This window comes from Vicugna pacos, chromosome 20 (genome assembly GCF_048564905.1).
Source record: "Vicugna pacos chromosome 20, VicPac4, whole genome shotgun sequence".
In the NCBI taxonomy this organism is placed as follows: Eukaryota; Metazoa; Chordata; class Mammalia; order Artiodactyla; family Camelidae; genus Vicugna; species Vicugna pacos.
Window position 1 is genome coordinate 19958818 of NC_133006.1, and position 25904 is coordinate 19984721.

The 25904-nt window shown below is 38.6% G+C and overlaps 1 protein-coding gene across 6 annotated transcripts in view; it reads left to right on the forward strand.

Annotated features, from left to right (window-relative positions):
* STK38 (serine/threonine kinase 38) overlaps nt 1–25904 on the forward strand; it is a 68771-nt gene that overhangs the window by 14201 nt on the left and 28666 nt on the right. For 2 of the 6 annotated variants that reach the window (XM_072945110.1, XM_072945111.1), the window contains 4 exons: nt 4183–4254; nt 7148–7269; nt 14092–14264; nt 20930–21065. In XM_072945110.1, coding sequence (XP_072801211.1) covers nt 20935–21065 — 131 coding nt within the window. In that variant the 5' untranslated portion in view covers nt 4183–4254; nt 7148–7269; nt 14092–14264; nt 20930–20934. Of the gene's footprint in view, nt 1–4182; nt 4255–7147; nt 7270–14091; nt 14265–16532; nt 16804–20929; nt 21066–25904 lie in introns of those variants that run through there. The other 4 variants (XM_072945114.1, XM_072945112.1, XM_015237493.3 and 1 more) reach the window with 4 other exon arrangements.

The window sequence follows — 25904 nt, forward strand, 5'->3', positions numbered from 1 at the left end:
TACTGTGACAAGTCTTCAAAGTACCTTGGCAACCGAGACTTTTATTTTAGAGGCCAACTCTTATCAGGATTCTTGATCATTGGGTGAGATTGAGACCTTGAGCAATTTCCTTGAGCTCTTTGGAGTCTCATAGTCATAGCTTTCATATTGCAAAATGACCTACCTGAATCAAAAAGTATGTAGGTACTAAAACAACTCTTTGTTTTGAAAATTGGCAATTAAAGGAAAGGAATTAAACATGTAACCTTCTTTCTAATGGTAACTATATTTAGGATAATTACATAATCTCAGTTTATGAGAGAAAGCTCTATTTTACTGAAGAATGACAGCTAATCAATATAGAAACAGTAAATCAGTATTTTGCAAGCTCTAATGAAATTAATTCAGGCAAGTATTGTCAACTGGTGTTAAAATCATTAGGTAATCCACACATTAGAAAGGCTAAAATGAAAAAGCCTGACCATACTAAATATTGGTGAGGATGTGGAATTGGAACTCTCATACCATGCTGATGGGAATTTAAAATGTACAATGACTTTGGAAAACAGTTTGGTATTTTCTTTAAAAGTTAAACATATACCCACCATATGACCCAGCCATTTCACTCCTAGGTATTTACCTAAGAAAAATGAAAGCATATGTTCATACAAAGATTTATACATGAATGTTCACAGCAACTTTCTTTGTATTAGACCAGAAAGGCTCTTTGAAGAGATTAAGGGTGTGACTCATAGATCCCCTCAGTCATTTCAACAAAAGAAAGAGATGGGATTATCCAGAAAGATAAGTAGAGGAGCTTCTTGTCTACTGGAGTAAATCCCCATGACATGCATAGGAGACCCACAAAGCTCTTGAGAATTTTGTACCAACAGAAACATTGACAGCTTGAACTGAAAGGGACAAAGAGCGATAAAATGAAAGAAGTCTGTTGTATAACCAAAGTTCTACAGATAGGAATCAGGCTGATAACACTACTCAGCTGTAAACATGTGTACCTTTTATGAAAAAGGAAGGATGATGGGGTGGGTGTAGTTCAGTGGTAGAGTGCTAAGTGTGCATGAGTTCCTGGGTTTTATCCCCACTACATTCATTTAAAGAAAAAAAAAAAAGAATGAAAAGGAAGGATGACTCAGAGCATGGATCTTCAAATTCAGAGAACAGAGCTGAGAGCCATGAAGAATTATTCCCAGGCCTTGAAACCTAATGGAGTTGACAAGTCTGGATTTTGAAATTTCTTGAGACCAATGATTCCTTTTTTCCTTCTTTTTTTTTTTTTCCTTTTTAAATGGGAACATCTATAACTGTTATCCTATGTCAGCCCCACCATTATCTTTTGGGAAGAGAAAACTTATTTTCCAATTTCATAGTCCCACAGATAGAGAAGAATTTTGCCCCAGGATGGATTATATCCAAAACCTCAAGCATATCTAATTTAGATGATTTTAATGATGAGATTTAGATGAGATTTTGGACTTTGAGTTGATGCTTTAATGGGTTGATACTTTGGGGGACCTTGGAATGGGGTGGGTATGTTTGGCATATGAGATGGACATAAATCTTTGAGGATCAAAGAGTGGATTGTGGTAGGAAGAATAATGGCTACCAAAGATGTCCACATTCTCATACCTGGAAGTTATGAATATGAATGTTACATGGCAAAATGGACTTAAGATTGAGAATCAGATGACCTTAAAATGGGGAGATTATCCCGGATAATCTCCCTGAGTGGGTCCTATGTAATCACAAGGGCCATTAAAAATGGAAGCAAGAGTCAGATTACAAAGAATGGTCAGAGAGAGATGATTACGAAGAATGGTCAGAGAGAAACCATGTTGGACAAAGGGGACCATGGGCCAAGGACTGTGGGCAGCTTCTAGAAGCTGGGGAAGGCAAGGAAATGGATTCTCCCTTAGTGCTTCCACATAGGAACACAGCCCTACTGACACCCTGATTTAAACCCAGTAGGACCAATATTGAACTTCTGACCTACAGAATTGTAAGACAATAAATTTTGTGTTGTTTTAAGCCACTAAATTTGTAATAATTTATTACAGCAGCAATAGAAAATCAGTATGGTACCCTTTAAAAATGTGCCATTTATTGTATGTCAATTATACCTACACAAAGCAGCTAAAAATTGAATGAATGGTTGGTATAGAACTGGACACACAAATAGTGCCAATTAATACCACATTGGAGAGAGAGGAGTGTGTAGCTAAGTGGCAGAACACATGCTTAGCATGCACAAGGTCCTGGGTTCAATCCCCAGTACCTCCATTAAAAATAAATATATAAATGGACCTAACGACTTCCCCCCTGCCCCAATACACACACACACTCTGACACACACACATAAAAACCACATTGATTGACTTTTAGCCAAATTGGCAGTGAGGTTGATATAATCACATAATAGAAGAATTTGACTCTCATTCCCCTAAGACTGATTGAATCTTAGCATCAGTAATGAGTCTAGATGTGAGGTGTCTTCTGATGATGTACTATGAATACACCACACTACTTAAGCTGTAGTCTAGCCAAAAATGTTTAAATTGAGTCTCTCATACCTTTAGATACAACTTTTAATTTACAGTAAATTCAGGGTGCAAGATAAACACTGGCACAAGGAAGTAGACAGACAAATCAGAAAATGGAACATTCTGCAGGACAGTTGGACTGGTCTCTCTGAAAGTCAAAGTCATGACAAAGACATTAAGGACCATAACAACCAGATCAATGAACAGTCTTGGACCAATACTGCTTTCAACGAATGTGCTAAGGACATTTTGGGGAAATTTTGAATATAGCCTGGAGATTAGACAAAATGAAAGTTTACAAGAGTAGAAAGGAAGAGACTGTTTTCTGAAAAAATAGATTATAAAATAATATTAAAGATATGATTTTATTTAAGTTAAAATGTATGTGTATAGAAAAAGATTCAGATTGCTATTCACTGAGATGTTAACAGTGGTCATCTCTGGTAATGGGATGATAATACGGCCTTATTTTTGCCTATTTGGATTTTCTAACTTTCTACACGCACATGCATGATTTTATAATTATTGTTTTGTAAAGAATATTAGGATATCATGAGACAACAGATAACACGAAGTATTTGGACGACATTAAGCCCACCTGTGGCTACTCCCCAGGGGGCGCTATGATAATGAGTGATATTTACTGAGGGCTCACAAACTGCCCCATATACTTTGTATTCACTTAGAGGTTTTCAGACTTTTTGGATGGTGACTCACAATAAGAAATACATTTTACAGAACAGTGCAGCACACTCATACATATACACAATGGAAACAGAGATTTCAGAAAACAATTAACTGCCCTGACTGTGTGCAATGCATTCTGTTTTCTGTTAGATTGTATTCTGATTCTATTTGATTTTTTAAAAATGGTTAGCCCATTAAGTTGATTTCAGGACCCACTAATGGATCATGATCTGCAATTTGGAAAACTCCTAACTCACTTAATTCATGTAAACACACACATGCATACACACACACTCCTATAAGGTAGAAACTGTTATTGAACCTGTTTTTCAGGAGAGGAAATTCTGACACAGAGAGGTTGAGTAACTTGCCCAAGCATGCACATCTACGGGTGAAGTGGGATATTCTAACCCAGGGAGCCAACTCCAAAGCCTGTCCTTTGAACCACTCTTTCATAGGGCCTCTCCCATCCTGCTAGCCACGTGGTGATAAGTGAGTATCTGCTGGTAGATGTCCCTGATTCTCCAGAGGAGTGATTCAAGTACTGTCAGAACAGAGTGCTCTGTTAAGGTTAGTGGAGTGTTCAAGGCTACAGCACATTTCAGGAGCAAAAGTATTTTTGGACTCATATTTCATGATGAACAGTAAGTAGTTCTGTGTGAAGAGTATAGCCTTCCAAGTCAGATAATTCTGGGTTCAGACACTGGCTCCACACCAGGGACAGGCCAGATTTTGTGGGGACAAAAGTTTATGCAGTTTTGAAGGCTCTTCCAAAGGAGAAGAATCAAGTTTATGGATTCAGAATTAGGTTTAGGGCTTTGAAAGAGGCCCATGTAAGAGAGGGCCCTGTGGCTTAAGCTTCCTTAGCTTCCTGTTTATTCGCCTTTTTATTTCTGACACTCAGTTTTCTAATTAGCCCTTTGTTTCTGACACTCTGTTTTCTAATCTCTGAAATAAGGGTGACAATTCCTGTTTCTCATGGATGCCAGAAGGTCAACCTCGCTGAAGAGCCTAGTACAATGTTCACTGAGTAAGTACTCAATCTGTGATTGTTAATAATAATGATGATGATTAGAAAATAGAATACTTCAATTAGAAACCAGTTTTTAAGCAAGATTTTGGAATAAAAACATCATACAGAGAAAAATTATTTTGTGAGTTCATTTAAGCCTCAGTTCTGCAACTCAGCTCTCCCTGGAGTCCAATTATTTTGGTTTCTCCAAAGCTATCTCTCCAAAGGGAAGTCTAAGTAAGAATAAGAAAGCAGAACCTCCAAAAACAAAGGCATATTTAGAGAGAGGATCATGGGAGAAAGTCAGCTGCTGGGGCCCCCAAAGGCCAGATATCTACCCTGTGGATGTCAATGAGAAAAAATATTTAACTGTTTTAAATCTTTCTCAATAAGCCAAAAAAGAGCATATTTCAAGATATATTTTGGTGTTGAGAGAGGAGGCAGCTGGACAGACTCTGTCCTGGTAGAGTCAAGTTTAATCACCTACAGGCAGACACTTCATGCTTGTTTTTCTGCTGTGTCCTGAGGGATTATAACAAAGCAAGAGGCCTCTGGAGTCGGCTTCCCGGCCTCTGGAGAAGGAATAGTATTTGCAGAAAAACATGGGGTCACTTTGCCTTCCTCTTGCATCTTATATTTGCCTCTCAGGGTTTGAGATTCTAAAAGAAGAAGGTATGTTAATATAGAGTTACACAAAAATATAACGGGCGTCTTTCTCAAATGAGTGGCTTCTCTTGGTTATTTGTGGGTTTTTTGTTTGGGGTTACTGTGTTGTGTCATTTAGGTAATAAATGATAAGTGGGAATACGTGGGAAGAGAAAGGTCAAGAAATGGTGGGAGGTAATTAGATTAATTAGGTAATTAAAGGGAGATATGTGGGTGATTGTTATTAACTTTCTTGCTAGCTACATTTGGGCACAAGTACATGTTTTATTTTTCTTAATATTTCCAAATGATTCATACCCTATGCAATTCAGCCAATCACAAGCTCTTCACATTTTCCCCCAGAAATTCCTCTGTGTAATGCTGAAGATGAAACAACTCTTCTTTTTCTACTCACTGGCAAAATGATGTTTTTCCTTCTGCCACATCTATTTTTTCTGCTAAGGAAATCAGGCTGTTCTGGATTCATCTATTGCCTTCAAACCCGTATTTCCCTCGATTCCTATCCACGGCACCATGTCAGGAGGCTACTTTGGAATATTAACTGGTGGCTTTCGTCCCCAGGATTTCTTTCCTCCATGGCCTTACCCCCCATTCAGTGAACTAAATGTTTGTTATCTCAACTCAGAGAAGGGTGGGTTCAGCTAAAAGAGGAGTCTTTTCTTGGCTTTGGGAAACAAAGGACTCACATACAGAGACAACACTCAAGGCTTGCAAGAGTCTACTCTGTTTAGGGTCCCCAGACTGTGGAAAGAGTGGCTGGGGAGCTCAGAAGCTTATGTATTCCATACAAGGCCTGTGCTGTGCCTCGATGCCTGAATCAGGCCTTCTAGGGTGGAGTTAGGAATGGGGATGAGTGGAAGGCCCTGGTCACTGTTTTGGTGTCTTCAGTTGTTGGTTGTTAGGTAAAATTTCATACAGAGAGATCATGTGGCCACTATTAGGCCACCCTCAGAGACTGCTGCTTTAATCATTTCCAATGATCATTTTGAACAGAGTCTGGAAAAACATAGGAAAAAAATTTAAATGTGTGAGGAAGATGAAGGGGAGCATTCGGGTTCCTTTAAACTAGCATCATGAGGACCGTGAGCTCTCGGTACCTTTCTGCCCTGGCAGTGTAGCAGGTGATATTCAGAAGCTGAAAGCCACCCTCCCCTGTGTCTTGCCACCACAGAAGTCCCTGGAAATTGGATATGACTCAGGGGAAAAGCTGGGGGTGTAGAATGACCCTACATGTCTAATTGCAATCTGTGATAATTGCTACTCAGGCAAAGCACAGGAAGCCGTGGGGACTGGTCTGGGGGGACGGGGAAGGGTGCCCTGAGCTGAGACCTAATGAGTAAGTTAGACAAGGTGTTTGTGATGGTAAAAAGAAAATACAGTCCCTGGGCTGGCAATTACCTGGCAAGCCACCCAGAACCATTTATGAAATATTGCCGCGAGGAAAACTGCAAGGAAAGGAGAAGAAGGGACTGGTCAGTAATCACAAATGCTGCAGAGAGGTCAAAGCAGCATAAGGACGGTTGGATTAAGGAATGTGTTGTGTTGACTTTGTTAAGAATAGTTTCAGCAGATTGTGGGAAGGAAGCAAAGTTACAGGAGCTGAAATGTGGGAGGCATGGAAATAAATATGGTAGAAGTAAACACAGATAAATCTTCGTGAAATTTGGCTGTGAGAGGAACAGTAAAGGGCAGTAGCAGGAGCTGGATGCGGGGTCAAAGGAAAAGGCTTTCAGGTTAGGGAACCTTTGAATATGTGTAAATGTTATAGGAAGCAGCAACTAGAGAGAGCAGGTAAGGTGAGAGGATGGAGTGGGTGGACTCTCATTGGCAAAAGGCCCCTGAGCAACCAGGAAGTGAAAGGAGCCAAACTCAGGTAGGAAACTGGCCTAAATAGGAGGGGAAAAGGCTGGAGAAGTCTGTGGATTTGGTGGCAGAAGGTGAGGGAGCTGTCCAATGGCCTCTGTGAAGTCAGAGGGGAAAGGATCTGTTAATTGGGGTGAGCTGGTAGGCAGGAAGGGTTGGTAAAATCAAAGAACAGAAGAAGGTAGAAGAGATTTGAAATAGCTAGTAGCCGTAGACTGGGTACAAATTTAGATGTGTGGGAAAAACCTTCTACCTCAAGGACCTTTATTTCTGTTTTGAGCTCTCCTTCCTATACGTGGCTGAGGCTTCATCTCAGTCCGTTCATGGGTCTGGAGCTCAGAAAACCAATATGGGCTGAAATCATCAATTTGGGGTTCATCAGAACAGTTTGTGTCTGGAGTCCCAGGAGCCACTGACATGCCTTGGGGAGAGAGAAGAGGACCGAGCCAGACTTGGGAAAACTCAGGCTCAGCAGAAGAAGAATCAGCAAAGGAAACTCAGAAGGTAGGAAGAAAAGCAGGAGAATGTTATGTCACAGAACTAAGGGAAGTGAATATTTTAGGTAAGTGAAATAAAAGGTCAACTAGAATTACGATTATGAAATATCGGTGGGTACCATGTCCTCTTTCTCTGAGTTGGGGCACACACACTCACACACACACACACACACACAAACCAGTGAAAAGATATAATCATAATAATACTCATATACCTACTATTTAGAGTACACAGTTCCTGCTTACATCATTTAACCTATCATATATTCAATTCAATCACATTAACTGAGTGAGTATGACTATAGAGGAGTTTTATTGTTATGAGGCCAGAGCTGGGGACCACCCAGGATAAGAGCTGCTAGTGGTCATCAGGCGTTTGGTCAGAGCTGTGGAGAATGAGGCAGGTGTCAAAAGCTTGGTGCTTAAAAAAATTCTACATTAGCTTATTCAGCTTTCAGTAATGAGGAGCAGGTCGGAGAGAGAGAGAGAGAGAAAATCTTGTTCCAAAAATTGGAAGAGGGGAAGAACATTCAAAAAATCAGGATGATTAAGCTTTGAGGATCTTAAAGCAGTCTGAGATTCAATCTTAAGATTTAGGAGGTGAGGACTCTGTTCTTCACCACATCTTCTCACAAGATTTTCAGAGTCAAGTGATTCCTGGCCAAGAAACAAAAGCAGAATCATTCCATTCCCCAGTGGATTCAGATGCAAACTAGTAATAAAATAAGGTACAACTCCAAGAGGAGACATTGGAGAAGAACCAAGCTGGGTCAATACGGAATTGCACATGAGATGGCGCACGTAATTCTACAGTATCAAGTCAGTTGCATCTTACTTTACCACTCTGAAAGCATCGTTATCTGGACAGCTGGATTTTTTTTATTGAGAAAATGATTTTTCTCTTTGTTTCTATGTTTCTGTACTAGTAGGGTTGAGACAGTAATTAATATGTGAGAACTTCCGTTGGAAAAAGATTAAGATTTAGGAGGTGAAACAGTTTCTGTTTGGCACAAGTTCAGCTGTAGGCACTGATGCCTGCTCTGTGTGCTGTGCAGGAAGGGAAGCACCCTGAGAGAATCTTGCTTCCTACAATAGAGTGCAACTGAAAACAGGACTTCAGGGATTAAATCAGATTGTCCGTGGACTAATGGAATTCACTGGTAAAAAAAGAACAACTCTTCTTAGATTAATTTACTTTGGCATATCCATTATTGAAAATTATGCAACCCTTAAAAAAAGAGAATGAGGCAGTTCTATTTATCCTGATACGGAAGGATTTCCAAGATATCTTTTTCAGTGAAAAGTACAAGCTGCAAAGCGGCGCATTTAGAATGCTCTTATCGGAAAAGGATCTATACGGATACGTTTGCATATGCAAAGAATACGGAAGAACACACAAGAAACTGGTGACAAAGGTGGCCCATGGGGAGGAGAGCTTGGTGACCGGGGATCAAGGTAGAGAGTTTTCATTGTACATTCTTTTGAATGTTGTACCAAGTATTATTTATTTTATAAAATAAATATATGTAAATACATAAAAGATGCCTTTGGTGAATCATTTTGCAAGATTCGTTTGCAATACAAACAGCCACTCCCTAATTTGCTTTGGAAATGTTGACATTTGTGTATTGGATTTTCTTAAAGCATGAAATACCAAAGTCTGCACACCACACCCTGAGTGCTCTAAATTTGAGGGCACCAACAAAACCAGCCATGCAAGTGCGATTTTCCAAAAGGTCAAATATTGTCAAGCAGCAGGGGGCTTGACACATTCCAGGCATCGGAGAATGTCAGAGAGGAATGGCCTGTGGACAGAGTTGGTACAATCCTTTTTTCTAAGTGAAGAGACCAAGGCTAAAGGGGAAGAGTCTTGCCTAATAAAGAGACCATGCCATTTTGTGTGAATAAGGGAGAAAAATAAGTCTCTCTATCGATACCTGCATAAAGAACTCGGGAAGGATACACAAAACACTAATATCAATGGTTAACTACGTGGAGAGGCAAGGTGAGAAATGGGAGGGTGGGAGACAGATGTAGGAGGGAGATTTTTTGTTTTGAACCTTTTATAATCCTTGATCTATTTTTTGAACAATATAAACCTATTTAAAAACTATAAAGAGAGCCAGACCATGTCATCTACGTGACTTACAATCCAGTTTGAAAGGAAGACATCATGAGACTGTGAGCTCAGAGATAAATGAAGCAGATGGTGTTAAAACCACAGGTCAAATCTTGCTGCTTCAAATGCCAGCGATGGTCTGAATTATTTTATCATATTGAGATTTGTTTGAGATGACATGAGCCATCAGCTGGGCTTAGATATTGTTTTTAATTATAGGCAGATTTGTCAAAATCGTGCAGTAACAGCCCATTGCTAGTCTGTGGATTCAGTCATATAGAGAGATACCACAGGGCAGGACAAAGATCAATGGACTAGAAGTCAGAAAAGCTCATTCTAACCAAGCGTTGCAATTTAATTCATCTGTGACTTCGGACAACTTAATTCCTTTCCTTGGGCCAGTTTCTCATTTGTAAATTGGAATGATTAGATGAACTATCTCTAGGTTCCCTTTTAGCTCTGATATTACTGGAGTCTGAAACAGTTGTTAGCAATTTAGAACTAAAGGGGAATTTATGAGATAATTTTTCAAAGCCAGGAGATGGTAATAAGCTTTTGCGTCTCCTTTTGCTCCTTTGACTTGAAGCTACAACAAGCACTAGCAAGTGATCTTCTTGGCCCCTTTCTCCCCTGATTACACACACACACACACACACACACACACACACACAGACACACACACACACAGACACACACACACAGACACACACACACACACAGACACACACACACAGACACACACAGACACACACACACACACACACACTACCCTGATGTTAGCTATTTAGATCTGTGTTCTCAAGGCTCCATGAAACATCTCAAATAAATTAGAGATATCCTGTATAATAGACGTTCCTGATGGAGAATCACAATACTATTAAAGGACCTGAGAAGTCCTGCAATAAAGAAACTCATAATTTTACTTTACCCAGCATTTTCCAAACTTATGGATGTGAAACACTTTAATGTGTCCTATTACCTCAATTTGGAACAACTGAGATTCATATGCCTCTATTTTTAGGGAATTTATGAGATCAGCTATCATTTTGCAGTTAGAACAGCTCTAGGGCTTCTGCAAACATGGGAAGTTTGAGCACGTTCCTAAGGGAGCCTGAGAGTCTTGTGACTCACGCAGCTCTCCACCCCACCAATTGAAAGAAAACCTTTCAACAGTGGGAGACTCAGAAACTCCCTTGCTTTACAGGAAGGTTCCCATCCAAGCACAGTGAGGTGAGTGGACATCTTATCCCTTTCATGTCTGGCTTTCAGATTTATTTTTGCTTTAGGGAACTTGTTTCTATCACTCTTTTTCTTCAGAAATTATAGCTCTCCTCTCTTTGCTTCATAAGGTTTGTTTAATTCCCTCCTTCTTGTTTTCACTCCCAGATAGGTGGGAAAAGCTTGTGCCTTGTTTGGATACTGGGCCTGCCACACTTCACATCCTTCATTTGTTGAGATTTTTCACCCTCAATTTCCAAAGAAACATTGACTCATCGTGATACACACACAGTCATTTGGAAAAAATTAATTTAAAATCTGTATTTCTTAAGACTTCTCAATTATTCTGGCCCCATCATTAAGTATTCAGTTTAAAGAAAATAAAAATCTCTACGCAGGCAAAATTGTATGGTCAAAGCTCTGTGTTGGCATATCTGTAAAAGTCTGAAAGCAAGAAACAATATGGAAAGCTACTTTTGCATTTAGTGCTTTCTTGACTTTGAGTCTTCAGGTTTGCAGACTAAGCATTAGGATAAAGGTGACCAGTCAGACAGCTGTTGCAGGGCTGGCTCATTATACCAATGCTTCCCTGAAGAATTGGGGCTGCAGATAAATTCTCTTTCTCCTGACCAGGCTTTGTTACTGGCAGTTACCACAGAGTCTGCGCTGTCTGAGTTCAGCACTCTCCCTCCTGCTCTCCTGGAGCAGTGGGAAAAACAAGGAGATGAGGAGGCAGCTGGATGGGGGTGGAGGAGGTGCCCCCTGACTCTCCCACCCACTCTGTTTACCTTAGCACAATTCTTTGACAGGTTGTCTTAATTTACCTGGGACATATTTACTGGAAACTATGGCTGAAATTTAAAGAGAAGACCATGAAACTAAGTGGGAGGGAAACACTAAAGAGAAAAAAAAAAAAAAACAATGGGAGAGAGATTACTTAGGAGAACGGAAGTTGTTATGGTCAATTTTATGTGTCAGCCTGGCTAGGTTATGGTGCCCAGTTTGGTCAAACACTAGTTCAGATATGGCTGTGAAGGTATAATTTAGATATTGTTAACATTTATAATCACTCAACTTTAAGTTAAGCAGATCACCCTCCATAATGTGAGTGGGCCTCATCCAATCAGTGGAACACCTTAAGAGCAAAGGCTGAGGTTTCGCAGGGAAGAAGGAATTTTGTCTCAAGATGAAGACATAGAAATCCTGCCTGAGCTTCTAGCCTCCTCACCTCCCCTGTGGATTTCAGACTCAAGACAGCAACATCACCTCTTGCCTGGGTTTCTGGCCTTCCAGTCTGCCCTACAGATTTAGAATCTGCCAGCCTCTACAAGAGTGTGAGCCAGTTCTTAAAGATAGATCCCTCGCTTTCCCTCTCTAAACTATTGCTTCTGTTTCTCTGGAGAACCCTGACTAATACAGAGGGTTCCAGGAAAGATTACCCTAGAGAAAAAAATGGAGCCGTTTGACCATAATCTGATAAAAGCTTTCCAGTTTGGCAGGGAGCTTGCAGATAAATCAGTGGTAGATATTTAAAAATAAAACTATGCAAGGGAAAAAAAGATGAGACAATTGTTAACTCCAGGGAAAACAAAAATTGGCTTAAGAAGATGGTAATTATTCTATCTCACTTGGTTCATTACAAACACTGAATATTGATTCAAAGAAAATGGCACTGGTGGAAGAAGTTATGTGGAAGTTGTGGTGTGAGTTAAATCCTCATCTTCACTGAGGAAACTTAAAAATATCTAAAAATGAAAATATAAGAAAAAGTAATATTTAGAAACAAGGAAGTAAACAGAAGAAACAACTAAAAGCATTGAGAGCAGCTGCTTGCTGATTGACTCCCGTGGGAGTGGGTGGGGCAAGGATCTGCTGTTTATCATTTTAAGTCTTGCAGATCATTTGGTCTTTTTCAAGTCCATGGGTGTATTACTTTGATACAAATAAAAACTAAATTGAAAGTTATGAGGGTCCAATATGGAAAATTTGGGAAGAACAGATAAGCATATGAAAGAAATAATAACCACTCATAATTTTTCCAGAGAAAGCAACTATGCACATTTTTTTGAGGAACAGGATTATTTAGTGAATTTGTTGATAAAGCTTTCAGAGCTTAAGGATTTAAAAATATCATGACTTAAACATGAACAAAAAATAAAAGTACAATCCTACATATGCAATATTGCAGATATAATTGCATACAGTATAATCATGTACAATATAACCCCATATGTGTGTATTAGAAAATAATCTGTACACCTGAAAATAATATAATGTCAATTAACTATACCTCAGTGAAAAATAGAAATAAAAATAGAGGAATCAGCCAACCTTAGCAGAAACTGATATAAAGAAAAAGGAAAATTGCTGCCCACTTGGCAGTTAGTTTATTCTACTGAAATTTGTGAATCTCAACGTACTTAAAAATAAACATTATTATCCAGAGTGATACTTTCAGTCAGGTGAAGCCATTTAGTAGCTAACTGGAATTCACTAAAATAAACAAAACATAAAATACTAAAAGAAAGAAAGAAAGTAGTTTGAAGGACTAGAAATCTGTTATATAACTACCAAAATGTTACTTGGTAGTGACCAGGGCTGGGACTAGGTTGGGCCAGTGATGTGTTAGGATTCACAGTGTAAGGAAACACTCTCAGGATCATGCAAGTGCAGGGGTTGCACTTGAACTCGAGTGCTGTGTCCTAGGTGCCTCACTTACCTCACCCCAGTCTCTGCCTTGGTGGGGACCTAAGGCTCCTGGATTGTGGGCACTTTCCTTTTCTTATTTTTCAGTTAGATACGTATTCAGATTCCTTATTACATCAAAGTCCATGGACCAGCAGTGTTAGAATCACCTGGGAGCTTGTTTGAAATGCAGAATCTCAGCTCTGCCTCAGACCTTCTGAGTCATAATCTGCATTTTAATTTAATCCCAGGGTTGATGTGTTAAAGTCTGAGAACCATTGGACTAGCTAGTCATCAAGCATAGCTCCTGCTTGCAGTTGGAAGGGATATTCAGAGGTAATTGGATGGAAAGAGGTATGGATAGATGGATGTGTGATAAAACAACAAATGACAAATGTAGAATCTATATGGTATATGTATAAATATTCACTGTAGAGTTCTTTCAACTTTTCTGACTATAATTGATGTCATGGCCCCCAGTGAGTGGGGCACACACTGCCGGGGGCAGGGTGTGGGGTGCGGTATGATGCCTGTTATCTAGAGGACTGTGGTCTTTGCCAAGAAGCTGAGCTTCAGCTGGTGAAGCAATCACAGGTCAGCCTGATGGAGCAGAAGTAGGTGATTCCCTTGGGACAAAGAACAATTTAGAGCAACATTTAAAGAGAGGGGAAAGGCTAGTGGGTCTGAAACTATCATCTGTTCATAGGCACTTAGGTTGCTTCCATATCTTGGCTATTGTAACTAATGCTGCAATGAACATAGGAATGCATATATGTCTTTTCTAATTACTGTTTTTGTTTTCTTCAGATAAGTACCAAGGAGTGGAAGCTGGATCAAACTGTAGTTCTATTTTTAATTTTATGAGAAATCTTAATGCTGTTTTCCATAACTGCTGCACCAATTTACATTCCTACCAACAGTGCAGGAGGGATCCCTTTTCTCCACATCCTGAGGGAAGGTCGAAACTGCAATTAGATCAGGTATTAAATCTATTTGGTATCTTGGGCCTGTGGTTTTCTCTTTAACACTAAAAACTTACCCTATGTGACCTGTGAAGAGTTATAAGGATCAGAATGGCTATTATCAAAAAGGCAACAGGATGGTGGGGAGGGTATAGCTCAGTGGCAGAGTGTGTGCTTAGCATGCATAAGGTCCTAGGTTCAGTCCCCAGTACTTCCATTAAAAACTAAATAAAAATAAATAAACCCTAATTACCCCACCCCCCAAAAATTGCAACAGGATATAGATGAATGGATAAGTAAGATCTTATATTTATTATATTAATGTAATGTTATATAGTATATAAAAATATATAATAGAATATTATTCAGCCATGAAAATAATAAAATCTTGCCATTTGTGACAACATAGATGGACCTAGAGGATATTATGCTAAATGAAATAAGTCAGACAGAGAAAGACAAATACTGTATGATTTCACTTATATGTGGAATCTAAAATAAATGAACAAACATAACAAAACAGAAGGAGTTACAGATAAAGAGAACAGGTGGTTGCCAGAGGGGAGGAAAGAAATAGGTGAGGGAGATTAAGAGGTACAAACTTTTAGTTGCAAAATAGTCACAGGTAGGAAACATACAGTGTGGAGAATATAGTCAATAACTATAATATCTTTGTACGGTGACTTACTCATCATTAGGCTCATTGTGGTCATTTTGATATGTATAGAAATATTGAATCACTATGCTATATAATAGGAAGTAACATAGTGTTGTAGGTTAATTATACTTCAAAAACAAACTCAGAAAAAGCGATCAGATTTGTGGGTACAGTGGCAGGCAGGAAGGGGGAATTGGATGAAAGTGGTCAAAAGGTACAAACTTCCAGTTACAAAATAAGTATTAGGGATATAATGTACAACATGATAAATATAATTAACACTGGTATATGTTATATATGAAAGTTTTTAAGAGAAAAAAATAAGTTCTCATCACAAGGAAAACTTTTTTTCTATTTCTTTAATTATGCTGCAAACCTTAACTTATACAGTGCTGTATGTCAATTATACCTCAGTAAAACTGGAAGAAGAAAAAAGGAGTTGTGAGGATCAACTGAGATTAAGTACTTGAATGTGGTTTGTAAACTGAAAAGCGCTATGCAAACATCTGGCACTGCTACTAAGTCATTAAAGATGGGGAGGACATTGACAAAAGGCACTGGGGGAGAAGGGCCTCTGGGAGAAGAGTAGGAAAGGTAAAGAGGTTTTTGTGTGCTAGACAAAAGGATACTGGGCTTTTAAGTCTAGAAAGATGGAAACAGTCAAGGAAGGCCTATGTTTTCAAGACAAGGAAATAAAATCTGGGACCTCAAGCTTTAAGGATAAAATCAAGCCGTATGATCTTACACAGTTGTGCAAGAGCGTGGGCACCCTAATGTCAGTAACACCCTAAGAATGACTTGGGCACATGCTTCTTTCTCTGCCTACATGGCCTCTTTGAAGGCAGGCAGGGATCATGTCTTTGTTTCTAGAAGCCTGATACTTTCTGATGAAGAGCACTGCGCTTCACTCTCAAGGAACGTGTGCCCAAAGGCTTTGGACCTTTTTATCCCAAAGGGTGGTACAGACTAAGCTGCTGGGTAGCCTTGAAAAGCATGTTTTTCTGTGCATGCTGGGATGCCCTCTTGGTAGCTGATGTCTAAGCCTATGTAGAACTTGCCCGATCCCAAGACAAGGCGTGTTAATCTTTACTTCAAGGAATAGAAGGTGGGGCCAAGGGTTGCAGCAGATCTATTGTGATGATGGTCGAAAATCAATGGATATGACGGTACAGGTGGTACAATTTCATAGAACTGCAGAGGAGTGCTAGCACAAGCGCACAGACACGCACAAATGAGTCCTTGCCAAACTGGTTAAATCTGAATCAGGTTTGTAATCTAGTTAATTGCATTGGTCTAGTTAATTGTATCCCGCCAATGTCAATTTCCTGGTTTGATAATATAGTACAGTTATGTAAGATGTTGAAGGAGCTATGTGGGTGATGGGTATAGGAGATCTCTTTGTACTAATTTTGCAAGTTTTTGTGAGTTTATAATTATTTTAAAATAAAAAGTCAAAAAGACTCCCCCAGCCCCGCCCCGCCCACCCTGAGAAGGACCCACACCTCACACTTCTGCCATCAACTCAGCCTCACCAGCTGGGACGCGGCGGGGAGGGGCGGGCCCGCGCACGCGCAGATCTGGACTCCCCGCCGCGTCGCCGGGAAGTCGCGCTTGCGCAGTCTGGGCCGCTGGCTGCTGTGCCAAGCCCCTCTCCGCGGCAAGGGAGCCGGCTGTCTGGGCCCCTCCGCTCGCCTTCTTTTCCGGCAGTTGGGGCACTTCCTGTTGTCCTCACTCGCAACCGCCACTCGGCCGCTACCTCAGAGCCCCTCGCGCGACCCCTCCTCTCCTCTGGTCGGCTGGCTGCTGCCGCTGGGGCTTCTGTCCGTACATCGAGACCGCTGGCCCGGCCGGCGTCTGCGGCTGGCCGCCGCCCCCAGCCCTGCCTCCCACTGGGCTCTGGTGAGTGTCTTGCTGCCGTTGTCTTCAGTCTATCCCAGGCTTTTTCTTTCATCTCCTCCTCTTCCCCTGACTCTCTTTGGGGTTCTCCCTTTCCCGCTGGCGCCCTTTCCAGCCCTGTCCTTTCGGCCCCTCTCTAAAACCTTCTCACAGTTCCCCCTCCTCCCGGTTTCCAGAGACTCCTTGTCGGTTCTCTACACGCTTTCCCATCCCAGGCTCCCCACCCCGTCCTTTCTTTTTCTTCTTGTGCAGTTGGGGCGGGGAGCCAGGCTCTCTTCTTTCCTTGTTGCCAGCTTTGTCTGTTCGCTGCCACCGCTCAGTCCCCTACGGTTATTACCAATTTCTACCTCCTTTTCTTTTCCTGGAGTCTAAGAACCTGAGAACTGTTGTGTGCGGCAGAGATATCGAAAGACCCCTTGGGCGGCGGTACCTTTGAGTCTGCCCCCTTCCCTGTGGTTAATCTTAGGGTCCCGTGCTTCAGATAATGTGGGGGGGGGGAAGGAAAATTTAGTGAAGACTCTTAAGAAGAGAGTGGAGGAGGAAAGTCTTAAGTTAAGGACTTAGAGCAAAGTCTGCAGAAAGACTTAGAAAAAGTGTGGAGAACGGCAAGTGGAGAGACCAGATCTACCGGTTGACTAAAAGACACAAAGAGATTTTTTTTTTGAAATGTATAGAGGAAGATTGGAGGGAAGAAGACCCTGTGCTTCCTCTCCGTTTCGGCTCACTTTGGCTCTTAATTAGAATTAGCCAGTCAGTAAATGTGATTTCCCTAAACATAAAACCACCACCAACTCAATAACAGGCTCCATTCTCCATCCAAACAGATGCCGGCTTCCTCATAAAAGGACGGGAACAACTCTGTGCAATTCTGTATAGAAACCCATTTCATGTCCTACCTAACCCTGGCCCCACCTTCCCCATACATACATATTCTCTGGTCCTAGTAATGGACTTAAGAAACCAGTGTTTTCCTAGTGAATCTTTTATAAAGTACTTACTAAGTGCATAGCATTGTGCTTGGTATGGGGAAGCATACTAATAGTAGTATAAGACAGGGTGCTTGCTTTCCAGCGGCTTACAGTTCAGTAGGAGAAATTAGATACGTGACTCTTAAGAAATAACCTTAGCCCCAATGTTGAATTGTCTGTGAAAGATACTGGATTGTCAGTCACAAAGAAATAAGTTGGTGAGAAAAGGGGTATTTATAGAGATAACAGTACCATTGTAAAGTCAATCGGTCAACCATGCATAACTATCTATATTGGATAAAACAGTAGTTTTTATTTGATATCCTTTTAATGTTTACAGTACCTACCCCAGACTTATGAGGATCATATTCTTTTGTTAACTTTTTAAAACTTTTAAGAATTTCTTACCTATTATTTCCTAATTCTGCAGAGTTGGAGAATGAAACAGGTAGGGCAAGGGTCTCCAAATGGCCTGTAGGTTAGGGTAGGAAGGCTTGAATTGTCAAAAGTGAAAAGTACTTAGTTGACCCAGTAAACCTATAAATTGCTATAGGGTAATAGTAATTGTTACTTTTGATGAAAGATTATTAGAATTAGGCTAACTCTTTTATGAGCAGAGGAAGAGAAGAGAGAGGAGGTTTTGAAGAAAGGTCAAACGGAAGGACAGTGCAGCCTTTGCCATTACATTAGAGACTTAACGAAGGTTGAAAACCATTCTGCTAGAAAATTGTTGGCGTACTATATGAGCATCTTTGAATGCACTTAATCTCCTGTTGATCTTTTACAAAGTTTAGGAAGTCATGCCAGCAAATTAAATGGGTCGAAGCTTTTGTTCCCTAGTCTTTATATACTGATCAATGTAAATGTAATTTTGTTCTTTACCTTTGTTAACAACTGAAAATCATTAACTTGCTCCGCTGGCGTTTATTAACTGCCTATTACATGGAAGGCACTATTTGTCTTAGGCTTAAAGACTGATATTTTTATGTGGAAATAGTTTCATTTGTTTTGTATATACATATATATAGAGAGAGAGGGAGAGGCACTCTTCAGAAATTTTCAGACAAGGGAGGAGTACAGAGTGCTCTGTTGCTTCAGACTTGTTTTTAAATCTGGTTTTAAAATTTCTTCACCAGAGTGCATGTGGTTTTCATTGTGGGTGGAGGGGGTACAGGCTGACAAATAAGGAACCACACCCAAGCTTCATAAACCAGACTGAGGTTTTAAAAAAATTCTACTGATATCCTAAAAACATTTGAGTTTGCTTTGGTTATTGGCAGAAACTTCTCCATGAAAAATTACATTTTATAGTAAGGTAGAGATGAGTTCAATGTTCTGACTTTGTGATTACTGATCATTTTGGCACATTACGAATCAAAATGTTTGAAATGGAGCCTTGATTTTGAATCTCTTTGCTCTCAAGGTATTATTCTTTGTGTGATTTTCTAGAGTATCTTTTTATAAAATTGCTTAAGTCTTTTTTCTTAGGAATAGTGTTTGCATATTCCTTAACAGCGTTAGTTTAATCTACAAAACAGTTTTAAAAAGCTGCTAAGTATTAAGGAGAGAGCCTTAAGAAAACTTTTCATGAAATGTACTGTCTTTGAAAATGGCCCTTGATCCCTCCTGATTTTTACTCAGTTTCATATTGAGATGAAAAGACAGATATAGAGGCAGGTCCTGTGGGAGGAAGGTATGATAAGGATAAAATATTGAGCATTATTGCCAATGCTGGAGCAAGTCAAGGTTGGTGAACAGCCTGGCCAGGTGAGACAATGTAGGTTGGTAGGAAAAAACAAAACAAAAAAAACTAGGGAAAATGCAATTTAAATTTAGGGGGGAAAAGGTTCTATAAGCTATTTAAACCTTGTCGATATCCTTTTTCAAATATGTGAAACTGGGAAGTTAGGGTCTCTTGCTTTTAAGGCATTTTCAGTCACTCAAATTATGATCAGGTTTTTTCTTGGTAATATTGTTCCATCATAGGTCGTTGTTTTAACTTGTAAATTCAAATAGACAGCAAACACTTACCAAACACTGTAAGTCATATCCGCAGATGAAGATTTTAGTCACAGATTTTTTTTTAACTATAGAAATCGTAAATTTACAAGTTATTGATAACTTGTACAACACAGGGAATATAGCCAATATTTTATAATAACTATAAATGGAGTATAAGCTTTAAAAATTGTGAATCACTATATTGTACACCAGTAACATATAATATTGTATATAAAGTACACTGTAAGAAAATCCAAGAAAGATGCTAATGGTGATTACAAATAATTTTATGCCAATAAATTAGAAAATTTTGAAGGAATTTTAAGAAAAGTTAATAATGGTACATACTCTTTGAAGAAAATATGGAAAAGCACAAACAAGAATAAGATGATCTATTCTCACTGCCTAGAGTTAGGCCACTAATAACATTTTAATATGTATTTCTAATAATTCTGTGCACATACAGTAAACACATAAATAAAATTGAAATCATGGTATATGTACTATTTTGTAACCTATTTTCTTTTAGATTGGAAATATTTTCCCTGACATTAAACATTCAAACATATTTTAATTGCATGTTTTATTATAACTTAATCAGTTCTTATGGGTCTTTGATTTCTTCAAAGTAGATTCCTAGATGGTGAAGAATTATTCTGTATTATATATTCTTAATTTATGTATGTTGTATTGTGATCTTGTTCTCTTTTTAAAAAATACAACACTATGTTTTAAAGATATATTCATGTCGCTTTTAGGTACAAGTAGATTTGCTTCTGACTGCTGTGTGGTATTTCTTTGTATGCATCCACAGCATTTAATTAATTTATTTCCTTAATGAATTGCCTCCAACTTCCCATAACACAGATAATGGCATAATGAACATCCTCTGTAATGCACATCCTTGTGCATGTCCTCTTAAGACTCCGTGTGATCATTTCTCTAGGCCTTATAATTAGGGATGGTATTTATGGGTCTAAAATCATTAATATATGCTTAATTTTCACCAGCTATTAAGTTTGTCTGGCTTTTGTTTTATGTTAGCTGTTTGTCCTGAGAAAACTTGGGCCAATTTATATTCCTACCAGTAGGGTAAGACAGCGTATAAATTGATGGAGTTTAGCTCCAAAACTAATACTTCTTTTTTTCTTCGTTTCTAGCAGCCATGGCAATGACAGGCTCAACACCTTACTCGTCCATGAGTAATCACACAAAGGAAAGGGTGACAATGACCAAAGTGACACTGGAGAATTTTTATAGCAACCTGATCGCTCAACATGAAGAACGAGAAATGAGGTAAAGAATTTTGTTTGAGAATATTGTGTTGTGGTTTTGGCATTCATGTTTAGTGTTGTTAAACACATTCACAATATGATTGAAAGGAGACAGCAGTAGCGGCCATGTTATAGCCGATTCCATTAAAGTGGAGTGACAGTGTCACTGATTTCCAAAGCCCTTGCTATTAACCCAGTTCTTTCTTTTTATTTATTTATTTGTGTATTTATATTGAAGGATAGTTGGTTTGCAATGTTGTGTTAATTTCTGGTGTACAGCATAGGGTTTCAGTTATATATATATATATATTCCTTTTCATATTCTTTTTCTTTATAGGCTATTATAAGATATTGAATATAGTTCCCTGTGCTATACAGTGGACCTTGTTGTTTATATATAGTAGTTAGTATCTGCAAATCCTGAACTTCCAATTTATCCCTCTACCCCGCCCCTCCCCTTTTCCTTCTACTAACCATAAGTTTCTTTTCTATATCTGTGAGTCTGTTACTTTTGTAAATAAGTTCATTTGTATCATTTTTTTTGAGTCTACATGTAAGTGATATCAAATGGTATTCTTCTTTTTCTTTCTGTCTTACTTCACTCTTCAGGTCCATCCATGTTGCTGCAAATAGCATTCTTTTATTTTTTATGGCTGAGTAGTATTCCATTGTGTATATGTACCACAACTTCTTTAGTCATCTGTCGATGGACATTTAGATTGCTTCTATGTCTTAGCTATTGTAAATAATGCTGCTATGAACATTGGGGTGCATGTATCTTTTTGAATTAGAGTTTTCTCCAGATACAGTCCAAAGACTAGGATTGCTGGATCATATGGTAAGTCTATTTTTAGTTTTTTAAAGAATCTCCATACTATTTTCCATAATGGCTGCACCAAACTACATTCCCACCAACATTGTAGGAGAGTTCCCTTTTCTGCATGCTCTCTCCAACATTTATTGTTCATGGACTTTTTAATTATGGCCATTCTGACTGGTGTGAGGTATACCTCATTATAGTTTTGATTTACATTTCTCTGATAATTAGCAATATTGAGCATTTTTTCATGTGCCTATCGGACACTTCTATGTCTTTATTGGAGAAATGTTAAAGTCTTCTGCCCATTTTTTGATTGGATTGCTTATATTTTTGTTGCTAAGTTGTATGAGCTATTTGTATATTCTGGAAATTAAGCCCTTGTCAGTCACGTCGTTTGCAAATACTTTCTCCCATTCCATAGGTTGTCTTTTTGTTTATAGTTTCCTTTGCTGTGCAAAAGTTTATAAGTTTAATTAGGTCCCATTTGTTTATTTTTGCTTTTATTTCTATTGCCTCAGTAGACTGCCCTAGGAGAACATTGCTAGGATACTTTCATAGAGAATGTTTTGCCTATGTTTTCTTCTAGGAGGTTTACAGCGTCTTGTCTTATGTTTAAATCTTTAAGCCATTTTGAGTTTTATTTTTGTATATGCTGTGAGGGAGTGTTCTAGCTTCACTGATTTATGTGTGACTGATCAGCTTTCCGAACACCACTTGTGGAAGAGGCTGTCTTTTCTCCATTGTATATTCTTGCCTCCTTTGTTGGAAATTAATTGACTGTAGGTGTGTGGTTAACCCACTTATTTTTACTACTAGTCAATAACATAAAATTCACAGGTAGTATAAAAAAATTAATTGGGCCAAATCCTTGGAGTTCACTGTTAAAGCAGTGTGATGTAATGGAACAAGCAGCTCTTACGGAGCCAGGCCTAGGTTTGGAATCCTGCCTTTACCATTTAGTAGCTATATGAGGCTGGAACAAGTTCTTAGTCTTTCTGTGTATCAGTTCTCCCATCTGGAAAATGGCAATGAAACTATTGCAGGGTTGCTGTGGGGGTTAGATATAACATATGTGGGTACCCAGCATAGTGCTTCACACATAGTAATCACTTAGTTAATGGTGGTAGTACCAGTTAATATTATTGATCTGGTGTTCTCCCATCCATATAGTAACTCATAATTAAAAATTTTTTCCCCTGATGAAGCCAAAAAACTTTCCCCTTCCAGTATTTGATTATGAAGATACTCAGAATTGCAGAAAACTTGAAAGAACTGTACAGTAAATATTCATATATATACTACATAGATTCTAAGGTTGTCATTTATTGTTTTATCACATACCCATCTATCCATCCCTCTTTCCATTCATTAATCCATCTTAATTTTTTGCTGTACTTCAAAGTATGTTGCAGATGTCAATATGTTTTATTTCTGAGTGTTCCTGCTTGTATAACAAACCACAGTTCTATGTATCTGTATATACGTGTATTTTAAGGGAAGGTAAAATTTGCATACAATGAACTACACCATCTTAAGGGTACATTTTGATGAGTTTTGACAAATACTTAACACCTGTATAACTTAAAACCCCTATCAAGACATAGAATATTAACCATCATTCCAGAAAGTTCTTTCTTGGAGATGCTCCTTTAACCCCAGGCCACCACTGTTGTGATTTTTGTTTCTACCATAGATTAGTCTTATCTGTTCCATACAAGTGCAACATGTGAATGGATTCATCTGAATAAGGCATCTTGCACTCAGCCTAATGTTTTCAAGGTTCATCTATGTTTCTATTGTGTCCATAGCTCGTTCCTTCATATTGCAGAGTACCATTCTGTTTTCTGACTATGCCATAGTTTGTTTATATATTCTTAATGTTGATAAAAATCTGGGCTTTTTTTCAGTTTTTTGATGTTTTGAATAAGTTTCTGTGAACATTTGTGTACAGGTCTCTTTGGGAACATTTGTTTTCATTTCTTTAGTAGATATTTAAGAGTGGAATGGCTGGATCATAAACACATAGGTGTATGTTCAGTTTTGTAAGAAACTGCTAGACTTTTTTCCAGAAGGTTACCAACAGTGTTTGAGAGTTCTAGTTGCTTTGTATTTTTAACATTTGTGTTACCAGTCTTTTAACTTTAGCTGTTCTTGTGAATGATTAGTGGTATTTCATTGTCATTTTAATTTGCATTTCCCTGATGATTAATGATGTTGAACATTTTTCTTTGTGCTTTTTGGCCGCTTTTGTATTTTCCTTTGTGAAGTGTTTGTTCACATTTTTTGACCATTGAGTTGTAGGAGTTCTTTATGTAACTTAGGTACCAATTCTTTGTCATATGTATGTTTTGCAAATAGTTTCTCCCCGTCTGTGGCTTTCCAGTTCATCTAACTTGGCATTTTTTTTCTTTTATAGTTATTGCATTCTGTAGCCTCTAAGAAACCTTTGCCTATCCCAAGTCATGAAAATATTCTGTTTTCTTTTAGAAATTTCATAGATTTAGTTGTTACATTTAGTTATGTGAGCCATCTTGAATTAGTAAGTGTGTGTAGTATGAGGTGGGAGTTGAGATTTATTTTTTCCTTATGGATATCCAGTTATTTTAGCGTCATTTGTTGCAAAGATTTTTCTTTTCCCTGTTAGATTGCTTTGGCACTTTGTTGAAAATCAAATACCACGTAAGTGTGTATCAATTTGTGGGCTCTTTATTCTGTTTCATTGATCTGTTTGTCCCTATGCCAGTATCACACTGTCTTGATTACTGTAGCTTTGTTGTTAAGGTTTGAAGTCAGGTAGTGTAAGTCCTCAGCTTTGCTGGTTTTTTTTTTTTTTTTCTTTTTCCAAGATTGCTTTAGATACGCTAGGTTTTTTGCATTTCCATATAAATTTTAGAATCACCTTGTCAGTTTCTACAGAAAAGCCTAATGGATTAATTGTTGTAATTGTACTGAATCTGTAGATTAATTTGGGGGAGAATTGACATCTTAACAATGTTGAAACTTCTGATGCATAGCTCTCTACCTTGTTAGGTCTTTAATTTTTCTCAACAATGTTTTGTAGCTTTAGGGTGGAGCTCTTTGTGTCTTTTGTTCATCTGTTCCTAGTATTTTGAGGGTTTGTTTTTTTTTTTGATGCTACTGATTCCACTTTCCAGTTTGCAACTAGTGTATAGAACTGTAACTGAATTTTGTATATTGACCTCATATCCTGCAACTTGCTAATTTACTTATTCTAGTAGCTTTTTTTGTAGATTCCATAGAATTTTCTATGCAAACAATTGTGTCATGGCCAAATAGAGAGTTTTACTTCTTTTCCAATCTGTATACCTTTTCTTTGTTTCTCTTGCCTTTTCACATTGGCTGGGATTTCAGGTACGATGTTGAATGTAAATGGTGGGAGTAGACGTCTTTGTTCCTGGTTTAAGGGGGAAGCACTATTTCACTGTTAGGATGTTAGATGTAGGTTTTTCAGAGATGCTTTCATAGGTTGGGGAAGTTTCCTTTTGTTCCTTTTTGGCTGAGAGTTTTTATCATGAGTGGGTGTTTCATCAAATGCTTTTCCTGTTATTTATGGAGTGATCATACTGTTTTTCTCTTTTTTTACTGTGGTGAATTACATGGACTGATTTTTGAATGTTAAACTAACCTTGCATTCCTAGGGTAAAACCCTCTTGATCATAATGCATTTTTCTCTTTATATATTGCTGGATTCAATATGCTCATATTTTGGTAAGGATTTTTGCAACCATGTTCTTCAGAAGGGTGTAAATCATAATTTACATAGGATATATGATTTGACTTTAAATATGCAGATGTTGGCAGAATAGCAAGATACTGTGTACCTGGTGGTGGCTAACTGCTGTTCACTGGACAGACAAGTGCCTGCAGAGTGCCCTTTGTTAGGGTCGTGAGGATTCAAGAGTAAATTTGCACACTGTATCTCTAGGCATGTTGGAGATAGTTATTTTCAAATATAACCACTCTCATGAAGTCAGATTCTGGTGTTGTAGTTACAAAGCAAATGCTTATGAGTTCTGATTA